Genomic DNA, 22,563 nt, shown 5'->3' with positions numbered 1-22,563 from the left:
GTAAATGCTCCACACAAGGGTTTTTAAATATTGCAACCTAGTACGAGAATCATCAAGTCGAATCATCGATTCGATTTTCTGCGATAATTGTCAACTTGCGATTCTCTCTTGGTAAATTCCACACAGCGGCGATCATTATCAGACTGAATTTTTTTAAGGGCCATGAAATACTCAAAGTATGAAGTGAAGCGAAGAAATGTAGAAAAATTCTCTCGAGGTTCATGCATTGAGAGACTCGAATTCTTGTAGCATCTTCTACCGGATTGAAAATGTTGTATACAATATAGATAAAAATCGAGCAGCTTCTGTCAAATTTTCAGCAATCACTTATCCCCGCTCACGTATGCCTCTAGCTGTGAAACAAAACATTAGATCGCCAATCAGTTCGACCGTCCCACGACAAAAGGGCCTAACTGCAAATGACACTTTCTCTTTGTTTACTTTTTCTTTCATGATTTACCGAACTGATTTTATATTTGACGCTTTACTCTTCGCAAAACTTTCTAAGTTAAACTACAAGCTTTCGATTCATATTGGAAACTTTAGAGAATTTGTAATAATGACTCCGTAATAATCGAAAGAGAAAGTGAACGAAGAGAAGCTTTGCGGTTAGGCCCTTTTGTCGTGGGACTATCGAGTTGATGAATCTTTGCTGCGTTGCACTGCAGCAACCCACATTATCAGATCCAAATGAATTCCGAATCAGCGAGAAATTTTCATTCGGAATTCCATGTGGAAATCGTAATGAATTCCGAATAAATTCCAACTCCAGTACAATAACCGATTTCGAATTGAGTGAGTAGATGCGGACTGGATTGACAAATCGTTTTCTTCTCATTCTTTCCCGATTGTGCAAGTTTTCGGTCTATAAATGAATATATTAAATTAAATATTTAAGTTTTTCGGATATACGGAACTAGTAAATAACCAGTTCTTCTTAGAATTCCAGCATACACTGTTGACATTCGCTGGAAATTAACTAAAAAAAACTTACCTCAGTCAGCATCATCCATTCCTCTAGCTGGAGTGTAACTAAATGACGTAAGCCGCCTAACATTTACTCTAACACATTCATAAAATGAGTGAAATATAAATTACATTTTAAATGTCACTGTCAATCGGATTGATCGAGAACCCAGAAACGAACAGTCGATTATGAATTCATTCGACCCGTCCCACGACAAAAGGGCCTTACTGCAAATGACACTTTCATTTTGTTTACTTTTTCTTTCGCGATTTACCGAACTGATCACGCTTTACTCTTCGCAAAACTTTCTAAGTAAAACTACAAGCTTTCGATTTATATTGGAAACTTTAGAGAATTTGTAATAATGGCTCCGTAATAATCAAAAGAAAAAGTAAACAAAGAGAGGCTCTCATTTGAGATTAGGCCCTTTTGTCGTGGGTACTTTAAGAAAAAATAAATTTTGAAATCGGATGAACCGTTTGTGTTTTATTGCATGTATGGGTATATACAAGGAAATTTTTGCCGGGCTTAATTTTCAGTGAGCAAAAAAAGGTCTTCCAACCTATCGTATAGAGGCTAAAACCGTAAAGATCTAGCGAGGTCTGACAAAATTTAGGAAAATTTGGAAAATCTGGAAAAAGATCTGGTTAGTTTGAGTGTCTGGCGAAGCGAGAAAAATCTGGCATTTGCCAGACAAATCTGGAAACCTGGCACCGCTGGCTGTCACACATAACTTACCATTCTGAACGGGAATCTAAGGCGATTTCACATTTCTATTCCGTACATTGATGATGTAAATATTTATTTTTCCACCATTCTGTGAATTATGCTGAACAATACGCTTTATTTTGTCTGGGTAGAGTTCAGCCGTAGTTGAAGTTGAACTTTCAACTAATTAGGCGAACGTATTACCTGAGCCGATTTTTTCCTGCTTGATTTCTGTTTGTGTTTCTACTCACCAATAAGATAATTGATTTTTTTTTCTTGTGTCTTTCTACAACCGGTGTATTGAACCTTAAATGTAATGACGGAAGGAGACGGAATTCATGGCGGAAAATTTAAATGCTAAATTTCTCAAATTTCACAAAACAATTGTTTCATACATTGTTTTTTTTTTCCGCAAAAAAGTAGATATTAACACAAAACATAATGAAATTCTAGATGCTACCGGTAGCCGGTTGCCCAGAGTACTTTACTAACAGAGTATTTACTAACAAATTTGTCATTGCTGTTAGGATATCTGATTATTGAGCAATATGCAGGGATTAATACTGTTGCTAGCATGTGAAACAATATGTTCATTACAAAAGAATAATTGAGTCTGGTAACATATTGGTTGTATCTAATGCAAATGCTCATGCTGATAGTAGAAGGCAGTTCAGGCGATGTTTTCTATAATTAAAAGTTCACTAAACAATTCACACTCAAACGGAACGAATCGTTATGCCATAAGATTCTTATTCAAAGTGCACTGGCAAGAATATTGATTATCTCTGTAACTTGGCTCAATTTCCAATTGTTTGGCTTTTAATAAATACTAGGCAAATTGCCAACGGTATGGCTCTTGTGTTTGACAAATGGCATCTGTTTCCGAAACATTATTCCAGACTAATGCCCTTGAACGATTGCCTGTTTCATCGTTTATTATTTCAGAACTGGCCGTCGCTGGTTCATGTGTCACATGATTGTGGTGCTGCTGGTTCCAATCGTGGCCGTCGTCCTGCAAAATGCCATGCTGCTGAGCCAACATTCAATCAAATACGAAAAAACGAAACTGGTCGATGGAGAAGTAAACTAATAAATTGAATTCCATTATAATAAAGAGATCCTCTAATCCTGTATGATTGTTTAATTTAAGATCCATACGACAATGAGCATGGCAGTTCTGGTGGGTGCGGTACAGAAAGAACGCAGACTGTTGACCTATTTCGTACTGACCGGGAGAAACCGGGCTGATGCCGAGCAATCTATATCCCAGACGGACCTAATTCTGGAACAATTGTACGACCGAAATCCAACGTGGGACATGAAATTTGGCAAAGGTTCAAATCAAACGATAGCAGAAGATTTGAGGTTAGTGAAAGCCATAATTTACATTGGTTTAACTGAACATAAAAATAAATACGTTTCTAATATTTAAAGCGAAACGAGGAATCTATTGCTAAGGTAAACGGCCATGTTTATGTGCATCTGGAACACATTGCTCTGAATAAAGGAATCGCAATAACGCTTTTTTTTCTATCGTCCCAGATCACATTTGCCGTTGCGAAATAATGAAACCTCGTGTGTGTCAAACTTTGAGTCCTACAACGAGCTAAACCGTCATCTGGTTGACCAAATTAGTCAAAGTTTAGGCTTTTTCCTAAGTGGATCTGTGTGGCGGTAACGTCCTAAAATAAAGACCAAATAACAAGCCCTATCAATTAAAATTTTTCGGTCTTGTTTGCAGTCAATTGGTCGTATACAAGAACGTGATCGAGGCAACGGAGAATATCAACATTGCCTCGATTCTGGTACTGCAATTCATTAAACGAGGCTGTCTCAGCCTGAACGATTTCGCCCAATTCGTCCGAAGGGATGCCGCAGCCATGGATCATCTGCGATCGGCGGAGAACTTCATGACGAACATCATCATCGTGCGGACTCAGGAATTTCAAATGGTTAATAAATGGCGACACTACATACTGATCAACTCGTCGGCTGAGGAAGGAGAGGACGCATCCGCCGAGTACTACCAGTCCGTCAACGCACTCATGGATAATCTGCAGAGTCTACAGGTCGATCTACAGGCCACGGTACAGACAACGGTCGAAGATGAAATGCGAGGTGCTCGCATGTATCAGACCATTTCATTCGTTATGGTATTCATGATCGTTCTCATTAGCCCATTGCTAGTACTGATGGTTAGAAATGCGACCAACACGATTCAGGTATTTCTCTTGCTTCGAAATGGTACTGCTGTTCCGCTTATAAAACTTTCTTCTTTTGTCTAGAATTTCTCAACCCAGCTTGTGACCCGCACCATGGAACTACGTACCGAAAAGGGCAAAGCCGATCGACTGCTGTACCAGATGCTTCCACCGGCGGTGGTACGCCAGTTGAAACAACAACGTCAAGTTCCGGCCGAAACGTTCGATTCGGTTACGATCTTCTTCAGTGACATCGTCGGTTTCACCTACATCTCAGCTGTCAGTAGTGCGATGGAGGTGGTCACAATGTTGAACACACTTTACCGACTTTTTGATTCGATCATTTTGAAGTACGACGTTTACAAGGTAGGATCGATGCTTCGTACGAATGATCTATAACTACCAATTCGATCCTATGTCCTACAGGTTGAAACTATCGGCGACGCATACATGGTCGTTTCCGGGCTTCCCCAGCGTAACGGAGACAAGCACGCCGGGGAGATCGCAATGATGTCACTGGATCTGCTCTGTGGGATTTCCGGATTCATTATTCCTCATATGCGAAACCGGACGCTCGAAATTAGAGTTGGAATCAACACTGGACCTTGTGTTGCAGGGGTAGTCGGAACAACGATGCCGCGATACTGTTTGTTTGGCGACACGATCAATACCGCTTCCCGTATGGAGTCTACCGGTGAACGTAGGTACCAGTAACCGTGATCACCGTAAACAGTGCGTTTCAAAGAGTTCCGCATGTTTTTTTCAGCCATGAAGGTGCACATTTCAGAAAATACCAAGCGAGTCCTGGATAAAATTGGCGGGTTCAAGATCAAACTACGCGGATCGGTCGAGGTCAAAGGGAAAGGCGAAATGGAAACATTCTGGCTGGTCGGTCATACGGTTTTCGCACATTTATCACCCGAAACAGCTATTCCCATCTACAAGCCAAGTATTGTAACGGAACCAGAATTTCTACAGATGATTTCATAAAAGTTTTGTTCGGTAGTTTAGTGTTTCCGCTGGGAACCGAGACCAAATCAGGTTTTGTCAATCTGCTGTTATTCCATGTTCACATTAACGCTGATTAAAAATCACAATTTCTGAAACAAGCAATCGATAATAGGAGTTTGTAGCCTTAGAGCAAATTCAGCAGCTAGAAGTTTTATATGGGAGATCTATAATGACGTTTTCGATTGAGCAAACTGAAACTGATCCAGGGTAGTTTCATAAAACAAACGGTTTTCACGAAACTGAGCTGGGTTCGCTCTTTAAGTTGCTAATAGCAAAAGGGTACCCACATTATCGAAATGACGGAATGCGTAATGAATTCTTACTCGACTGCATGATTTTCCAGTGCTAGAATTTTCGCCTGAATTGGCTGCTCGATCAACTCGATTAACAGTGACATTATAAATGTCATTGAATATTCGCTCATTTCATGAATGTGTTAGTGTAAAATTTAGGCGCGTTAAGCCATTTCACTACACTGCAGCTAGAGGAATGGATGATGCGGACTAAGGTAGGCCGTTTTGTTAATTTTCAGCGAATTTCTACAGTTTATGTTGGAATTCTAAGAAGAACTGGTTATTTACTAGTTCTGTATATTCAAAAAACATGAAGATTTAAATTTGTATATTCAGTTATGTAATGTTTTCATTTAAAAATAAACTGAAAATCAGCACGAAAGCGTGCAAAATCGGAAAAGAAGAATAACCAGAGTTGACAATTCAGTCCGCATCTTCTCACTCAATTCCGACAGATTTCCGAATCAACCGGTTGTAGGCGAAATTCATTCGGAATCGGTTGTTGCACTGGAGTTGGAATTGATTAGGAATTCCACATGGAATTCCGAATGAAAATTTCTCGCCGATTCGGAATTGATTCGGAATCCATTCGAATCTGATAATGTGGGTATGAGCAAACCCGACAGAAGAGCAAAGTTCTGCAGCTGCAAGATTCATATGGGTGGTCTGTAATATAACTGAAACTGAAACAAACATTTCCCCAGCAAGCAAGTTTTAGTTTTATTTATTCGAACAGTTCTACTGTCAAATTTAAAACTGGTATACGCTGCCGTTCTATTTTTTCTATATTTAAAACACCCATAGAACGCTGTTGGGCTGCCAGTTTATTTGGTTATAATTTCTAACTAGAACTGGAACACTCCTGAATATGCCCTAAGCAACAGGTTCGAACCTGGCTTCAAGCAAACAATTTGACAGCAGTTAGGGTGAAAGATTTGACATCAAGCGAAAATGACATAATAGAACTAAAACTGAAACAAACGTATTCCCAACAAGCCGTTTTAGTTTCATTCGGAATTCCATGTGGAAATCATAATGAATTCCGAATAAATTCCAACTCCAGTGCAATAAACGATTCCGAATGAATTTCGACTACAACCGGTTGGTTCGGAAATCTATTGGAATTGAGTGAGAAGATGCGGACTGAATTGTCAATTCGTTTTCTTCTTATTCTTTTCTCGATTTTGCACGTTTTCGTGCTGATTTTCAGTTTATTCCTAAATAAAAAAATTTCATAACTGAGTGTATAAATTGAAATCTTCAAGTTTTTCGGATGTACAGAACTAGTAAATAACCAGTTATTCTTAGAATTCCAGCACAAAGTGTTGAAATTTGCTGGAAATCAACCAAAAGGCCTACCTAGCATCACCCTTTCCTCTAGCTGAAGTGTAATGAAATGGTGTAAGTCGCCTAACTTTTACACTAATACATTCATAAAATGAGCTAAATATCAATGACATTTATATTGTCACTGTCAATCGGGTTGATCTAGTACCCAGAAACCCACTTGTACGCGGGGGGCAGATATCCCCCCAGACGGCTGGGCCAAAGTTTGCCAAAGTCTGGCAACAATTCCATAACCGTTTCCGGCAGACAATCTCGCCTAGCGGTTATTATAGGTTCTGTTTCTGTCGGATTCTTGCCATACGAGAATCGTTTAGAATCGGTTTTACATTTTTAGCGTCTTGGTTTTATTTTTTCAATAAAAAGTACATATAAAAGGCAATAAGTTATTGCCCTTCATATATACTAATTATGGGAAATGTTATTGCCAATAACATTAATTTCTCACTACCAATCATACCCACATTTCAATCTCATTTACCTCGTCTCAAGATTCGTTTTTTGTATGTACATGAGGGATTGACAAATATCAAATGAAGTCGAATAAAAAAAAGAATAAAGGAGGAAGAGAGAAATAAACAAGACACGTACGGCGAGATATGGACGCAGTCAGCCTTCTGACGGTTGCCAGAATTCGGAACGAGCCGTCGATTACCCGCTTGTGAGGAATATTCTTTTTTTCTTTTTTTTTATTCAACTTCATTTTAATTTCGTCAATCCCGCATGTACGTACAAAAAACTAATCTTGAGACGAGGTAAATGAGATTGAAATATGGGTATGTTTGGTATAGAGTGCCTATAACCAGAGTGACGCCATCTCATCTGTAATTTTGGCAACAATTCAAAACATTCCATTAGCTTTACATTGAATTGACAGGTCGTTTGCTCGTTTGGAACTGGGAGCTGTCATTCCAAACGAACAGCTGTCGCCACTCTGATTATAGTCACTCTAGTTTGGTAGTGAGAAAGCAATGTTATTAGCAACAACATTTTCCATTATTAGTATATATGAAGGGCAATAACTTATTGCCTTTCATATGTATCTTTTATTGAAAAAATAAAACTAAGACGCTTAAAATGTAGAACCGATTCAAAACGGTTCTGCCAATCTAGTACGGCAAGAATCCGACAGAAAAGAACCGTTAATAACCGCTAGGCGAAATTCTCGGCCGGAAACGGTTGTTGCATTGTTGCCAGACTTTTGCCGGAACTCTGGTAGAATTCCGGCAAAAATAGCTGGCAGACATAGCCAGCCGTCTGGGGGGAAATCTGCCCGCCGCGTACAAGTGGGTAAGAATTCATTGGTCATTCCGTCATTTCGGTAATGTGGGCATACGCTACGGTTCTTTTATTTTCTATATTTAAAAACACGAGTAGAACACTGTTTGAGCTACTACCCACATTATCGACATTATTTTTTAATGCTCGATCGGTTCAGTGCTAGAATTTTCGCCTGAATTGGCTGCTCGATCAACCTGATTGACAGTGACATTATAAATGTCATTGAATATTCGCTCATTTTATGAATGTGTTAGTGTGAAATTTAAGCGACTTAAGCCATTTCACTACACTCCAGCTAGAGGAATGGATGATGCTGACTAAGGTAGGTCGTTTTGTTTATTTCCAGCGAATTTCAATAGTTTATGTTGGGATTCTAAGAAGAACTGGTTATTTACTAGTTCTGTATATACGAAAAACATGAAGATTTAAATTTGTATATTCAGTTATATAATGTTTTCGTTTAAAAATAAACTGAAAATCAGCACGAAAACGTGCAAAATCAGGAAGGAAGAAGAAGAAGACGAATTGACAATTCAGTCCGCATCTTCTCACTCAATTCCGAATCAACCGGTTGTAGGCGAACCGGTTCATTCGGAATCGGTTGTTGCACTGGAGTCGGAATTGATTCGGAATCCATTATGATTTCCACATGAAATTCCGAATGAAAATTTCTCGCCGATTCGGAATTGATTCGGAATCCTTTCGGATCTGATAATGTGGGTAGTTTTTCTAGTTTCACTTTCAGATTTAGAGTTTTAATCTGATATAAATTATGCATTTTGAACTAAACCACTCCAGAACATGTTTTTATAATTTTTTTTCAGAGGTAGAAGTTTCTTTATTTCAGCTGTTTTCAAAGAAGGACGAATCTCACAAAAGTTAGCAGATCGAGTTTCATTTGCATAAGAATAAACCCGTCAGTTTTGACTAAAAAATTTCAAAACGGTCAAAGCTGTCGTTTCATTTATTTTCTTAAGTTTCCTATTCGTCATTTCAGATGTTTTCGAATGTTTCACTGTTGAAAATAATAAATCGGACGTTTTATCGTTACCCGCAGAATTGTCTCAATCGCAAAAACCAATTTCACGATAAATGGCCGAGGGCGTAACTTCATTATTCACGCAGAAAGTAATCAAATCGAAAACAAAAGAGTGAAACTCTTTTTATATTGATTTATTCAGTTGATATAGAAGGAAAGCGGAAAAATTAGTATACTTTCTAAAGATAAACCAACAATTCATCAATCTATTTAAAATCGATCTGAGAATATAAGATAATGCATCAATAGGAATTGAAACCAAATTCGAAATATTCATTGATGATTTTCTCCATTTTTTGTCAATGTTAGCCCTCCTTTGAAAATTAGCTGATTTTTAATCTTCGATCATTAGGTTTTCTACCGTCACTGCTAACCTCAATCGGATGAACAGATTTTGACAGTTCAGTGGTACTGTTTGTAAACAGATTTTTTTGTTTGTTGACAAACGGATGAGAACGTGCACGGTCCATATCGCCTAAATAGAGTATCAAAACGTTTGTTAACGATTCGATACGGTTCGTTTAAGAGATCTATTAAATAAAAGTGACTAATTGTGACGTGTAAAGATAATTGTTTGAGATGTGACTCTCGATTTTGTTCAAGCTTGTTTGTAAACAGTACCGCTGAACTGTCAAGGATGAATTCTTGTTCATTTGTGACGTCACGATAAAAAATCTAATTAGGGTTAATATTGATTGGAGACTCTTAGTGTCAGTGATTTGCCACAAGGGTATAGTAAGCTCTATTAGGTTTTACACGAACATTACATAACCTCATAAAATGAACAGAATGAACTTTACAATTTAAAAGTTCATCAAAGTTTAATCGTTTGAATTTAGAAATTCCAAGCCGCCTCACACTAATGTCGTTTTCGCTTGAGAAAACTGAAACTGACCCAGGGTAGTTTCATCAAACAAACACTTTTCACGAAACTGTGTTGATTTCGCACTTAGCAACGGGGGTTTGAGTAAAACTGATTTAAAAACCAGGTTGGAAACTGACTCGATTTTCAGTTCAACAACGTTGAAACTAGGTTCGAAACTGACTTCAAACAAACGGTTTGACAGCAGTTAGGGTGGAAACTGGGTTAGGTTTGGCATCAAGCGAAAACAACATAAGTATATTTATTTGTCAATGATGAACTTGATTCATCGGCAGTTCATTTGTGTTGTCATCATCTAGAACCTAATTAGGTTTTTTACCGTCACTGCTAACCTCAATCAGATGAACACTTTTTGACAGTCCAGCAGTACTGTTTGTAAACAGAAATTTCTTTTGTTTGTTTATTGACAAACTGGATCAGACCATTTACGGTCCGTATCGCCTAAATAAAGTTTTAAAACATTTGTTCACGATTGAATACGGTTCGTTTTTGATATTTATTAAATAAAAGTGACTAGTTGCAAAGTGTAAAGATGATTGTTTTAGATGTGCTCTTCAATTTTTGTTCAAGCTTGTTTGTAAACAGTACCGCTGAACTGTCAAGGATGAATACTTGTTCATTTGTGTCGTCACGATAAAAAACCTAATTGAATTTTTTATCGTGACGTCACGAATGAAACAAAATTCATCCTTGACAGTTCAACGGTACTGTTTACAAACAAGCTTAAACAAAAACCGAAGAAAACATTTTTAACAATCATCTTTACACTTGGCAACTAGTCACTTTTATTTAATAAATCTCAAAAACAAACCGTATCCAATCGTGAGCAAATGTTTTATTTCTCTATTTAGGCGATATGGACCGTAAATGCTTTTATCCAATTTGTCAACAAACAAACAAAAAAATCTGTGTTTACAAACAGTACTGCTGAACTGTCAAAATGTGTTCATCCGATTGAGGTTAGCAGTGACGGTAAAAAACCTAATTGGCATTCCTTGCCTGTAACCAAAGACACCATATTAACAAGATATCCAACTCTCACATTTCCCGAACAAATCATTGACAACATCTTTTCGATGCGATCTTCTAAACCGTACTTTAAACTGTTTGATGGAAGGTGCTTCGTGATGAAAACAAACTAATTTCTAAATGACAATTGTGCATTTGTGGTTGTAAGTAAGCTGTTAGAAAAGTCAATATAGAAAAAAATAGAACGGATGCGTATACAAGTTTGAAATTTGACAGTAGAACTGTTCGAATAAATATTTTTCTGTTTAAATTTTTCCTATATAAACTCCAGCAGCAGAATTTGCTCCAGTGCGAGTTGTATTATCTGGTATAGATTCAATCGATATTATAACTAATTGCAATTACATGATGTTGTTTGTGATTCAGCGGATTTCACGACGAAATTGTTATATTCCGTGGATATAAAATTGTATAGAATATCAAATGACATACTACAGGATATCACGCGACATCGGCGCTAATGTGAGCATACTGTTAGACGTATAACCGAGAACGTAACATTCAATTAAAAAAGAAAACTGTAAGTGTGTAGATCCCATTGCTCATGTATGAATCTTCGTAGGAGTCTCTGTTGTAATGTTGTAATATATACCGTGAAGCCAAACGAATAGGAAACAATAGTTACTAACCTCATGACGTGAAAAGTGGAATCGATTTTTGGAAATAGGTGTACAGCAAATGATTCAAAATAACAGTAACCCGTATTGTTAAAAGACGTGTCGATTGCCGCAATCAGGAAAACGAGCAGTAGTAGTAATAATAATAGTACAAGTGGAAATATTTTTCTATGAGTGAGTGCAGATGTCACCGTTTGGGTAACAGAGAAAAAATGTTAAATGAAATAAACAATTTATGTTGCTAGTTCTTGCATTGAAAAAAAAATAGTTTCAATAACTTAAATAGAACTTTTATGAACTACTATCGTGTACAAAACGGATCAACACACATTGAATAATATTCTTTTCTGACACAGTTGAAAAAAAAATTATATTTTCAAATGCAACTCCGAAATTATAATAATTTCTAAATGGATTCCATGCTAGGCAAAACTTAAGAATCTCTTTCGGAGTCATTATGTCAAACTTCCGCATAGAATGAATGGATTTGAAACACGTATATGATGCCGGATTTTGGTGTCCTTGAATAGTTTGAGCTACTGTTTGCAACGTAACTTACTAATTAAAATAGCTGTTATGGGTCCAACATATCTTGATGGTACTTTATGTCGAATTAGAACGAATGACTGTAAACAAAATCTGTGGTAGAAAAACTGTGTTCCTACATGTCTTTCCTCTTGGTGCTGATGCTGGAAATTTGTAATGAATCGAGAGACTGTGCGTAAAACAGGGACGTACAACACACTGAAACTGTATCCCATTTTGTCATTTGGAATAAAACGGAAATCAACTGCGTGATTTCCGCAAAGCTTTACTTTTTTTTACTTCACTACTGTTTGACAGCTCAGTAGCGCTGTTTACATCCTCGTGAGGCAGCTGTGGTATTCTGAGTTATGTGACATTGAGTTTGAGTATGATTGGGTGAACGTGTAAGCGAACTGCTAACCTCAATTTATTTGACATTTGAGCAGTACTGTTTACATGCTCGCAAGGCTGAACTGGTGAGAATGAACGTTTGTTAATTTTTTACGCCACGACGAAAAAAAAGAATGAAAATAGTCCTACGGTGCTGTCAAGGATGAATTCGAGATCATTAAGTTATGATTAAAAAACTTATCATTTGAGTTTTCAGCTAACACCACAAAATATTTAACCGCAAAGTAACTGCATAGTTTAATGTCTAGTGCGTCTTTGATAAAAACAGGCTCCAATAAATGATAAATCGATGAAACGAAAAAGCATGACCTTAATACTTCAATAAGAATAGCATTACGAATAGAATGTAAAAATGTGTAGGTTTTACGTTCCATCAATCGACGATTCAAGAGCGTAGATTTTTCTAACTTGATATGCAGGTTATAATATATATATATATATATATATATATATATATATATATATATATATATATATATATATATATATATATATATATATATATATATATATATATATATATATATATATATATATATATATATATATATATATATATATATATATATATATATATATATATTTATATGTGTGTGTGTGTGTTAAACATACGATATGTACAAAGAAATTTGTTTGTTTAGAAATTGAAGAGATTTTCCCTGTAGGTGAAATAAAAACTATCTTTTTACTCTTTCTTCCTATACTCGCTTTCTGCTCAACAATCTATTCCGGGAGCTGCTTTGAAGTCATTTGCGTATATGTGTATATATTTATACATATAAATGATCCCTTTTACTTCACCAATATTTATATGTATTAAGAAATACATATATTTGCACACATGCGTACGTATATTAATACATATATACATATATAAGTTACGTAAATGGAAGTTTGGCTATACTCGGACGCGAATAGCGCGGGAAAAAATTGCTATGGTTTATAAGAAATAAAACTAGTATGGTTCATTTAAACAGTAAACCTAGTTGTATCATTACACAAATAAGATCATAAACTTTTTTATAAAAAAGTATAACTGGATTGAATAGACATTCCCTATAACATCCACTCATCTTTGGTCGACATGTAATAAACAGTTAGTTTATTTCAACAATCAAATCAGCAGGAACAAAAATTTTTGTCATTTGACTAGACAAAAATTTCGTTTCGAATCAAACAGAGAACATTGTTTATTTTGAAAAGAGAAATTATTTCAAATCAATCATATTATGGCTAGAAATCATCGTAAATCAAAATTAAAAATCTGCTTCTAGTTTTCTTGTTTTAAATATGTTCAATTTCCCAGCGTGATGCGTATAAAACAATTACAAACCATTCCTGTTCAATTCATTTCGACCAGAATGCCGTGCAACATACGCTCAACATTTAATTAAATCTGCTCGCTTCTTCGCAGTCAACAGCCACTTCACCATGTTCACAGCGCCATCTCTTAGCAAGCATTTTTAATCTGTTAAATAAATAGTTTAAATTGGACCCTTTCATTTGAGAGTGTAACGTGTTGAGATAAAAGTCACTGTCGTGAACAGAGATGCCAGGTCTGCAGATTTGTCTGTAAATCTGCAGATTTGGGGTATTGAACAATCCAATCAGCGTGGTCACCACGAGATAGCGTTATGGTGATTGTTTTGACATATCCCATGTATTTAGAAAAATTTTTGACGAATTTTTCAATTTACTTGAGTTTAAAAGAATGCAGATGGCAAAACCTTACAAATATGGGTAAGAAAAACGATTATTCACGTGTTGTCATCAAATATATGATTTCAAATTGTCCTATACTCTTGACAATCTCGGATGAAATTTAAAATTTTCAGTTCACATACAGATTTTATTTAGATGAAAAAACACGAGAAAATAGACGAATAAAACAACTTTTGATCATAATTTATCAATTAATCTCAAAATCCAACCATAAAAACAAATAATATCCCAGATATGAAAACAGTACCCAACCTCACTTCTTCGAATTTGGTATTTCATGTTACGATTTCTCCATAAATATCAATCAAACATACAACGGTAAGTTACTGAATCATTAATGATCGATTTTTTTTACCAAATTTTCACACGTTTTTGTATGTTAGTATTCGATTCATAAGAAAAAATAATAAAAACCCTGCATTTTGTTCGAATCTTCAAGCAAAATCTGAAAATTATCACCATCGCTTAGTTCAAAGCTCGCCACTCGGGCAGCGCTGCGATCGCAAAAGAGTTGGTTGGATTCTTCAATACTGCTGCAGACATTTTTTGCTGTGCAGACTTTTACAGACTTTTTGAAATTCTCGCAGACTTTTGCAGATTTTTGAAATTCTCGCAGACTTTCGTCTATATTAACAGACTTTTGAAATTTTCGCGACCTTTGTTTTTTTTTTTTTGCTCGCCAAGTCAGTTTTGCGTGTCATACTTTATAGAAAAATTGCTGCCAGCAAGACATAGGGTAACAGAGGTATTTTGGCCACTTCATATATTTTGGCCCACCTTACAAACTTTATGGATTTAATCGATGTTAAGTAACCCATGTTGCATCAATTTGAAGCTAATCACATCAAATTACCTATTGCGGAAGGGGTTCTCAAAGATATTACAATATTTGGTGGATATTTTTACAAAGTGGGCCAAAATAAAATCAATCCTAAAGTGGGCCAAAATACCTCTGTTACCCTACTTGCTGACTGCAGATTTTTTTTCAGATTTACAGACCCTGTCTGCAGATATTTTAAATTTTTACCTGGCATCTCTGGTCGTGAAAAACAAAAAGCCGCATCAACCGCGCGCCAGTTGAAAACTGTTAGCATTTTTGGTGGTTATTTAACGAAAATTGATAAAATATAGCACTTTTTTAAAGAGTAAAAGTTGATTTTATGTGCTGCCGTAAAAGTGCAAGGCTTTCTCCTGATCGACTGTGATTTATACCATATAAAAATTAGTTTTGATCCCGTAAAAGTGCCTTTGAAATGGCAGCCATCGTGGAACCGGTCTCGTCACGGGAGTTAGAATGCCGCAAAATCTGTGTCGAACGCTTCATCTTTGCCATCATGTACAGTGTGGCGGCCCAGTACGTGTTGCTGACGATGTTTCTGCTACTGGTAAACTTTAGTGTGCTGCACCCGATCGGTTGGCTATTGGATTCGTTCCGGTTGCTCTGTTCACTTTCCACCTGGATGTGGATCATGCCACTGATAAGTGCTGTCATCGTGCACGGAATATTCCTGGCAAAGTCGTATCTCTCGGGAGTTACCTATTGCCCGACCAGATTCCAGCAAATCTACCGGTTAGTTGACGGGAAAAAGATGTCGAATTCGATCGCGTTTGAATGTTTGTTTTTTTTTCGTTTTTAGGACTATCATACAAAAATGGATTCTGCTGGTAGTGAATTGCGCTATTGGATTTCTAACGGCTTGGCTTTACACTCGCTTTCTGCGTGATGAATATCGAAATCTGTTCCTACCGGCTGAGAATGGAAAGTATATTCTGAATGAAAAATATTTGTTTCTCGTACTCGGAGGGACGTTCGCCGGTGTGTACTTTTTCATCAAGAATAAAACCGAGCAAGCCAGCCTAAGTTTTCCGGTTATACAGCAAGCCCGGTACCAACAGATACGATCTCAGCTCTACGACATCGTCTATCGGTCACTTTTTAAGTCGGTTGTTCCAACGTTGATATATACGAGCTTTTTCTACACATTCTGCTGTGTCTATTTCCGGCACAAAGTGACGGCACTCTTTCAAGGTGTCACGTTGGCCGAAGAGTCATCGCTGGGGTCGTTCTACTCGATCCTGATCGATATTCGTTTATTGCTGTACTGTTGGATTTTACTGTCTCAAATCCTGAGCAATATGAACCTGATGCAGATGTTGTTTCACATCTTTCTAACCGAGTACCGAGAATTCCCGCTGGAAAGGTCTTCGATGGTAACAGATTCCGAAGTAACTCTGACGGAAGCGTTGGCGAGTAAACAGATTCTGATCGTCCAACAGTTGGCGGCATTAAATTTGTTCACGATTGCAGAGGATCACGATGGCACTCGAAGAAGCCGACTCTACGCCTTGTCAATACCCGGTGGACATCCGTACAATTGGCGACTGGTGTCTGGGGAGTGTATACGCCTTATACGGCACTTTTCAGCCGAATTGTCCAAATCGATTGAAGCCGCATCATCGCAGGCACGACCAGAGGTGAACAAACTTCGTCCTACCGCTTCGGGTGATGCCGAGAAAATTTTGATGAAACAGTACAATGAGAGCTACGGCATTCGTAGTCTTTCCTCATTCGCAGAATCTGCTACAGATCCAGCATCAAAACCACAACCCAGTAACATCTGTCAGACCGTCGATCGGCGCCTCGATGTACTGCGCAGTATGCTCTGCAGCATCCCTGGCATCTACTATCTTTTTGGGGAACCGAAAACCGCTAAACCGTGCTACCTGTTGGCCAGCCAATCGCAACAAATCGTTTGGGTCAGTCAGGCTCTGGCGTCGTTGGCAGCACACTCCATCGCCGAAGACCAGTTCGGGGTTGTTCAAGACGACCTGCCATCGATTATCAGAACATTGCTGCATCTGAAACAGACCGTTGACAAAGTGGGCTCAATTCAGCTCGACGTGAAAAAGGTTGACCGAAACTATCTGGCACTGAGAGCGGCCATTCGTAGAAGCTTGTACCGAATCACGTACGCCTTCGCCGATTATCTGATCGATATTGTTTTGGAACCAAACGACATAAAGGCCCTGCAAGGATTCATCAACTACAGGGAGGTGTAGAACACCTTCCAACACCGGTCTACGTTTCTTATGTTTTTGTTTCTAAATTAAGTTTTTGACTCACTAATTATAGTTCAATTAATTCTAATCGTGTGTAGAATTCAATATCCGATTCATCGCCTAGATATACTTAAAAATAACATCCTTCCTGTCTTCCGTGGTCTGTAGTTCCAGCGTCACCGGACACTGGAGCCAGTAGCTCAGCAGCTCTTCGCAGTATCCTATCAGAAAGTACATCTTGCGAGGCGTAATTCCCCGGCGCATGATGGCCGCTATCCGTACGTGGTTATGTTGTCGCTTGATTATCACCTCCGACAGCACCAGACCGTGCCAGGTACCGACCATAAAGCGACGTATGAAATCATCTTCCAGCATGGTTTGGGAGGCACGTTCCTCGCCCTGTAGGTTGGCTGAAAAGTGAAAAACCATCGTCACCATCATCAATACATTGATTCATTAAGCGCAGGTCACTCACAAGTGTTCCACGAATTCCAAGCCTTGCGGTGGGCTATCTGGTAAGGTGGATTGGCCATTTCATAAGTCAGTGGGCGATCGCCCTTGGGAGTAATTTTATATTTGCCCGATTGTGATTTGCTGCACGCTACTGTTGTGTGTATCCATCGTCTCGCCAGGCTAGCGGAGGGAAACTAGACAAATCGAAACAAAATAGATCGTAATGCTTTGCGGAATCATATATCTTTAAAACATTTACCAAACGAATGTTTTGTAACATGTTGATTTTTTCGCAAGTACTACCGACCGCAAGTAGCTCCCGTTGATTTGGTAAGCAGATGAAATGTCACTTTTTAATCGGAAACATTCGATTTCAATTTCATCGATTCTTAACACGTGTAGCGAAAAACAGTCATATTCGTAAGCGTCACACTCATTTATATTGTTTTACCTTTTTCTATAGAAAGGTATTTGAATTACTCGAGGGGGACGACACTCAAAAACTTCATTCCTGATCCAAATGGATTAATCGTCTTTTTCGGTTGTGCATATTCTTGTAGCTACTTTTTCATCTTTACTGATCATAGTAACGGATGGTTATGGATCGATCGTCTTTTGTTGGATTTTTGATGGTTCAAAATATTACCTTGGTGATTGATACGTTGTTGATAACTATATTTGTGTTAAGAAGCTGCAGAAATGATGACCGGAAGAGATCCTAATTGATTTATTATGGAGGATGCATACGACGACACGACCAGGCACTCCGAAGAAAAATCAGCATTAAACATGTTTTGAAAGCGGTGGAATAGTTCTATTAGTGTTCGGTTGATTTCGCAGCAGTGGAAACAGTATTTCACCTTGTTGATTACTAGTGGAATTTCACAAAGAAATCATTTTACCGTACGTTATGTAGGTACCGCAGCCTCGCTCAGCTCGTTGCCGGTCATTTCCATGTCTTCCTCGTTGGTTTGCGCTGAGCTGTTATCACACAACGGCAGCAGTCAGCAGTGAGTTATGCATCCCAATGTCCCTAAGACCTGAATTTTAAACTTGCCTTTATAAAATACATAGCTCATACTCCTCAATTTTTACATTACGCTCGAGGCAGGTAAATCCATTTAAATGTTCCGTAATATAATAACCGATCTGAAATTCATTTTGTTTACATTCATCTTGCCTTCGATATGCAGTAACCAAGGTTATGGTGACTGTTATTCAAAATCAATAATATATGCACTTGTGCTGCCAGTTTAAAAAAATTCACTTGCGTTTTCGATTTGACATTTCCAGTTACTGAGGGGTAGTTAAATTTACGATACAGTTTTGATAGACGAGTGGCAGGTCGTGTCGTCGATGCATATTTCAAACAGTTCTGTGCCGAAAGTAAAGAACAATGTTACATAAAAGAGGGATAAATACTTCCGAGATTATCTGTTAAAATTTCTTTTCAGCCAAGAAGGCGATCGCTATCAAACCAGCTATAAGCTCTGTTGTGGTACTCTACGTAAAGACTTATTTCGTGCAAGAGCTTTAGTCCTGGCGTCTCGATTTATATTAACCTGCGGTAGAGATGATGTTCAATACGTCTAAAATTCTCGCAAAATTTAACGATTTCACTAATACGAAACCAATAACAATTTATTTTCGAGTAGTTGTGTTTGTACATAGTTTGATTTTTTTATCGAACTGTAACTACCGCATTTCGAAATCCTACTTAAAAATCTCAAACACAGTCCTGCGTTCATGTTTATAGTTTATAACAAGCCATATAATCAAATTCATGAATTTTTTTTTATTATTTAATGCACCACAAAACGTATTTTCTTATCCAGCAATTTATTTTCTTGATTGGTTGCGTTGTGTTAACAACTCGTTAAATGTCATGAAATACAGAGAATACTTTAGGAGAGATCGCATGTGCTTCGACTTTGTTATCAACGGTTGGATGCGCTTTTGAATGGTTAGATGTATTAATGAGGATAAATGCAACAGTAACGAATGTAACGCTTAGTAACGTCTATAACTTACGCATGTAATTTTTCGTGATGCCTATAACATAAACAAGTAACAAATGAAACGCTCTGTAACGTCTATAACTTACAAAAAGGTAACACATGTAACGCTTGGTAACACCTATAATTTGCAAAAATGTAACTCATGTAACGCTTTCTAACATCTAAGATTTACAAAAATGTAACGCTTCGTAGGGTAACAGAGGTATTTTGGCCCACTTTAGAATTGATTTTATTTTGGCCCACTTTAAAAAAATATCCACAAAATATTGTAATATCTTTAAAAACCCCTTCCGTAATAGGTAGTTTAATGTGATTAGCTTCAAATTGATGCAAAATGAGTTACTTAACATCGATAAAATCCGATGAAATCGATAAAGTTTGTTAGGTGGGCCAAAATATATGAAGTAGCCAAAATACCTCTGTTACCCTATCTCACGACAATATCGCCTGAAACGGTTTGTAACAGGCATGATTCGGTCAAATGTAACTCGTTAGTACATTATTTCGTAACATTTTTACTTACATGCTAAGGGTACAAACCGCACACTTAAATTTTTTAGCTGAGTCTCGGCAAAAAAATGCCGAGATTCGCACAGCCGAGTAATCAGCAATCATCTCGGTAAAAATAAAATAACTGAGCGTCTCGGCACCCTCAAATTTGACAAACGTCAAATATTGCCGAAATCGCCAGCATAAGATTTACTGTTTGCTCAGTGAAACGTTCGCTGAATTTTCGGCAATCCAATAAAACGAAAAAATGAAAAAACAAATTACCGAATCATCAGTAATAAAAAATCTAGTCAATTAATTTTGTTTGTAATTTCTAAACATTATAAACACACCATTCAGGATCAAAATTTCATTTTATTAACACTTAAAGGAGGCTTACAAATTTGTTGCCAGTAGTGCTTAAAGCCTCTACCTTAAAACATGTAACATAATAAAAAGTGGCGTTTCCGGATGCGGCCACCTTGAGTCGAGCTGGAAATATGAAAATAAAAATAAACATACAAAAATTTTCAATATTTAATGATGCATATACGGTCGACTGCGACTGATAAAGTCGCTTTTTATAAAGCGAAACATGTCACTATATTTATTCAATATTTTTACTTGCAAGTGGTTCCACGTTTCTTTGAAGATTATCCATTTTTTCACTCGAGAATTTCATCAGAAAATAATCGCGCAATGCGAAGCGAAAATGTAACGCAGCAATAAATGACAGCTGTCGTGCTGAATCTCGGCAACAGCTAGCGCATATTCCGAAATCTCGGCAAACGTCTCTGCTGATGTCGGCATATCTGTTGTTTACTGATAAATTCAGCAAGCAATTATGCCAAATTTCGGCAAAGTGAAGCATTTTACCGAAATATCAGTGAATGCATTTAACGAAGTTCAGAAACATGCGTATTGATTACTGAGCAATCAGCAAATTTAGGTGTTGCTGATCAGTTTCGGCATTTTATTATGCCGAGCTCAAGAAAAGGTTTTAAGTGTGCGGTTTTACTATTCGTAAACGTGTATACGAGAAGGATATTATTTTAAACTCGAGAAATGGTTTAAACAGACACGGTAAAAATTGAAAAAAAAACTTTCAAAATGTTAAAGAAAGGGAAAAATTTCAATAATTTTACGAAAACAAAAACTAAAAAAGAAAACAAAAAGTAACAAGAAAACTAAAGACAATAAAAAAGGTGTAATTAGAATTATGGTTGAGAAAGTCGAGAGAAGTAAAAAAAAACGAAAATAAACAAAGAGAGGATACGTAAATAGGCATCCATCATACACAAACAGCTAGGTAAACAAATCAAGTACACTTTATATTAGATATTGTTTTGCTTTTCTTACACCAAAGTTCAGCTTTTAATAAAAAAAAAAAGCATGTTCTATTGGCAAGGAAAGCAAAAATCTCGTATTCTCTTATTCGTTACGGCGTTCATTGAGATTGCACAAACTTGCTATACAAGAAAGCAGAACAAACTTAATGTTCGACGTGAACATTTCATATGGGCACATAAACCAATGAGAGAATCTCTTTGTTTACTTTCTCTTCTGTTAATAACACCGAAATTTTGACGTTCACTTACCAAATTTGTATATAGAATGAAAGAAAATATCTCCAGCTTTGTAATAGTATCATACATGTAACGAACAATTGCGTAATAACGCAGATATAATCGAAAGAAAAAGTAAACAAAGAGAATCTGTCAATTGTTTTTAGGCCCTTTTAAAATGTTCACGTCGAGTTTAATAGTTGTTCATTATGTGCTGTGCTCATATCAACTGTTTTTCAAAGAAGGACGTATCTTACAAAAGTAAACAAATCGAGGTTCTCTCTCCTACCAATAAATGCTTCAAAATCCTACAATTTTGTCTGGAAATTCGTATTCTACAAAAATCTCAATCTTAGTAATACAAAGAACTATAAAAGGCGAAACTGTCATTCCATTTGTTTACGCAAGTTTCGCCCTCCGTGTTCCATGCCAACGAACAGGGCGATACTTCAATTGCTAGTAAGGAAGGGCGAAACTTTTTATTTTCTTTATTTTAGATGGTTACCGAACCTTTTATTACTGGAAATAGTAAAAGAAACAATAAAACTACTCACAGATTTGTCTTAGTAGCGAAAACCAGCCAATTTCATGAAAAATGCGCAATGGCGTATCTTTATAATTCACACAGAAAGTATAAAAGTAAACAAATCGAAAAAGGGCGAAACTCTTTTTATGTTGATTTATTCAGTGGATATAGAAGGAAAGTAACATTTGCGTGCCTTTTGAAGATAAACTAACAATTCATCGACTAATCATAAATTGATCAGACAATATACGATAATTTCTAAACACGATTTGAAACCAAAGTCGAAACATTCATCGATCATTTTCTCCATTTGCTGTCAATGTTAGATTCGCCGTTCTTTGAAAAACAGCTGATATGAGATACGTTTGTCGTTTTGTCGAGAATGGGTAAAATTCAACACAAACACAAGTATTTTTCTATT

General features: G+C 37.0%; 3 protein-coding genes across 6 annotated transcripts in view; 2 read left to right on the top strand and 1 right to left on the bottom strand.

Moving 5' to 3' along the window:
- LOC131437347 (uncharacterized) overlaps positions 1-7,547 on the top strand; it is a 29,994-nt gene extending 22,447 nt beyond the window's left edge. For all 4 annotated transcript variants that reach the window (XM_058606641.1, XM_058606650.1, XM_058606633.1 and 1 more), the window contains exons 3-10: positions 2,621-2,756; positions 2,826-3,040; positions 3,110-3,133; positions 3,218-3,349; positions 3,417-3,897; positions 3,961-4,242; positions 4,303-4,576; positions 4,643-7,547. In XM_058606641.1, coding sequence (XP_058462624.1) covers positions 2,621-2,756; positions 2,826-3,040; positions 3,110-3,133; positions 3,218-3,349; positions 3,417-3,897; positions 3,961-4,242; positions 4,303-4,576; positions 4,643-4,866 — 1,768 coding nt within the window. In that variant the 3' untranslated portion in view covers positions 4,867-7,547. The remainder of the gene's footprint in view (positions 1-2,620; positions 2,757-2,825; positions 3,041-3,109; positions 3,134-3,217; positions 3,350-3,416; positions 3,898-3,960; positions 4,243-4,302; positions 4,577-4,642) is intronic.
- A 7,737-nt stretch (positions 7,548-15,284) lies between these two features.
- On the top strand, positions 15,285-17,091 carry LOC131437373 (nucleoporin Ndc1-like). The gene is made up of 2 exons (XM_058606662.1): positions 15,285-15,601; positions 15,669-17,091. Exons 1-2 carry the CDS (start codon positions 15,285-15,287, stop codon positions 17,089-17,091), a joined length of 1,740 nt encoding a protein of 579 aa, XP_058462645.1.
- A 48-nt stretch (positions 17,092-17,139) lies between these two features.
- LOC131437411 (small ribosomal subunit protein uS3m) lies at positions 17,140-17,914 on the bottom strand. Its single transcript, XM_058606727.1, has 3 exons — positions 17,804-17,914; positions 17,567-17,738; positions 17,140-17,501 (listed from the first exon to the last, which is right to left on the bottom strand). The coding sequence occupies exons 1-3, from the start codon at positions 17,822-17,824 to the stop codon at positions 17,212-17,214; spliced, it is 483 nt and encodes a 160-aa protein (XP_058462710.1). The 5' UTR covers positions 17,825-17,914; the 3' UTR covers positions 17,140-17,211.
- Between the last annotated feature and the right edge of the window lie 4,649 nt (positions 17,915-22,563).

The sequence above is a fragment of the Malaya genurostris genome, chromosome 1 (assembly GCF_030247185.1).
Source record: "Malaya genurostris strain Urasoe2022 chromosome 1, Malgen_1.1, whole genome shotgun sequence".
Classification (NCBI taxonomy): domain Eukaryota; kingdom Metazoa; phylum Arthropoda; class Insecta; order Diptera; family Culicidae; genus Malaya; species Malaya genurostris.
Note: the sequence above shows the minus strand (reverse complement) of the source record. Positions and strands in the feature narration are given on the sequence as shown.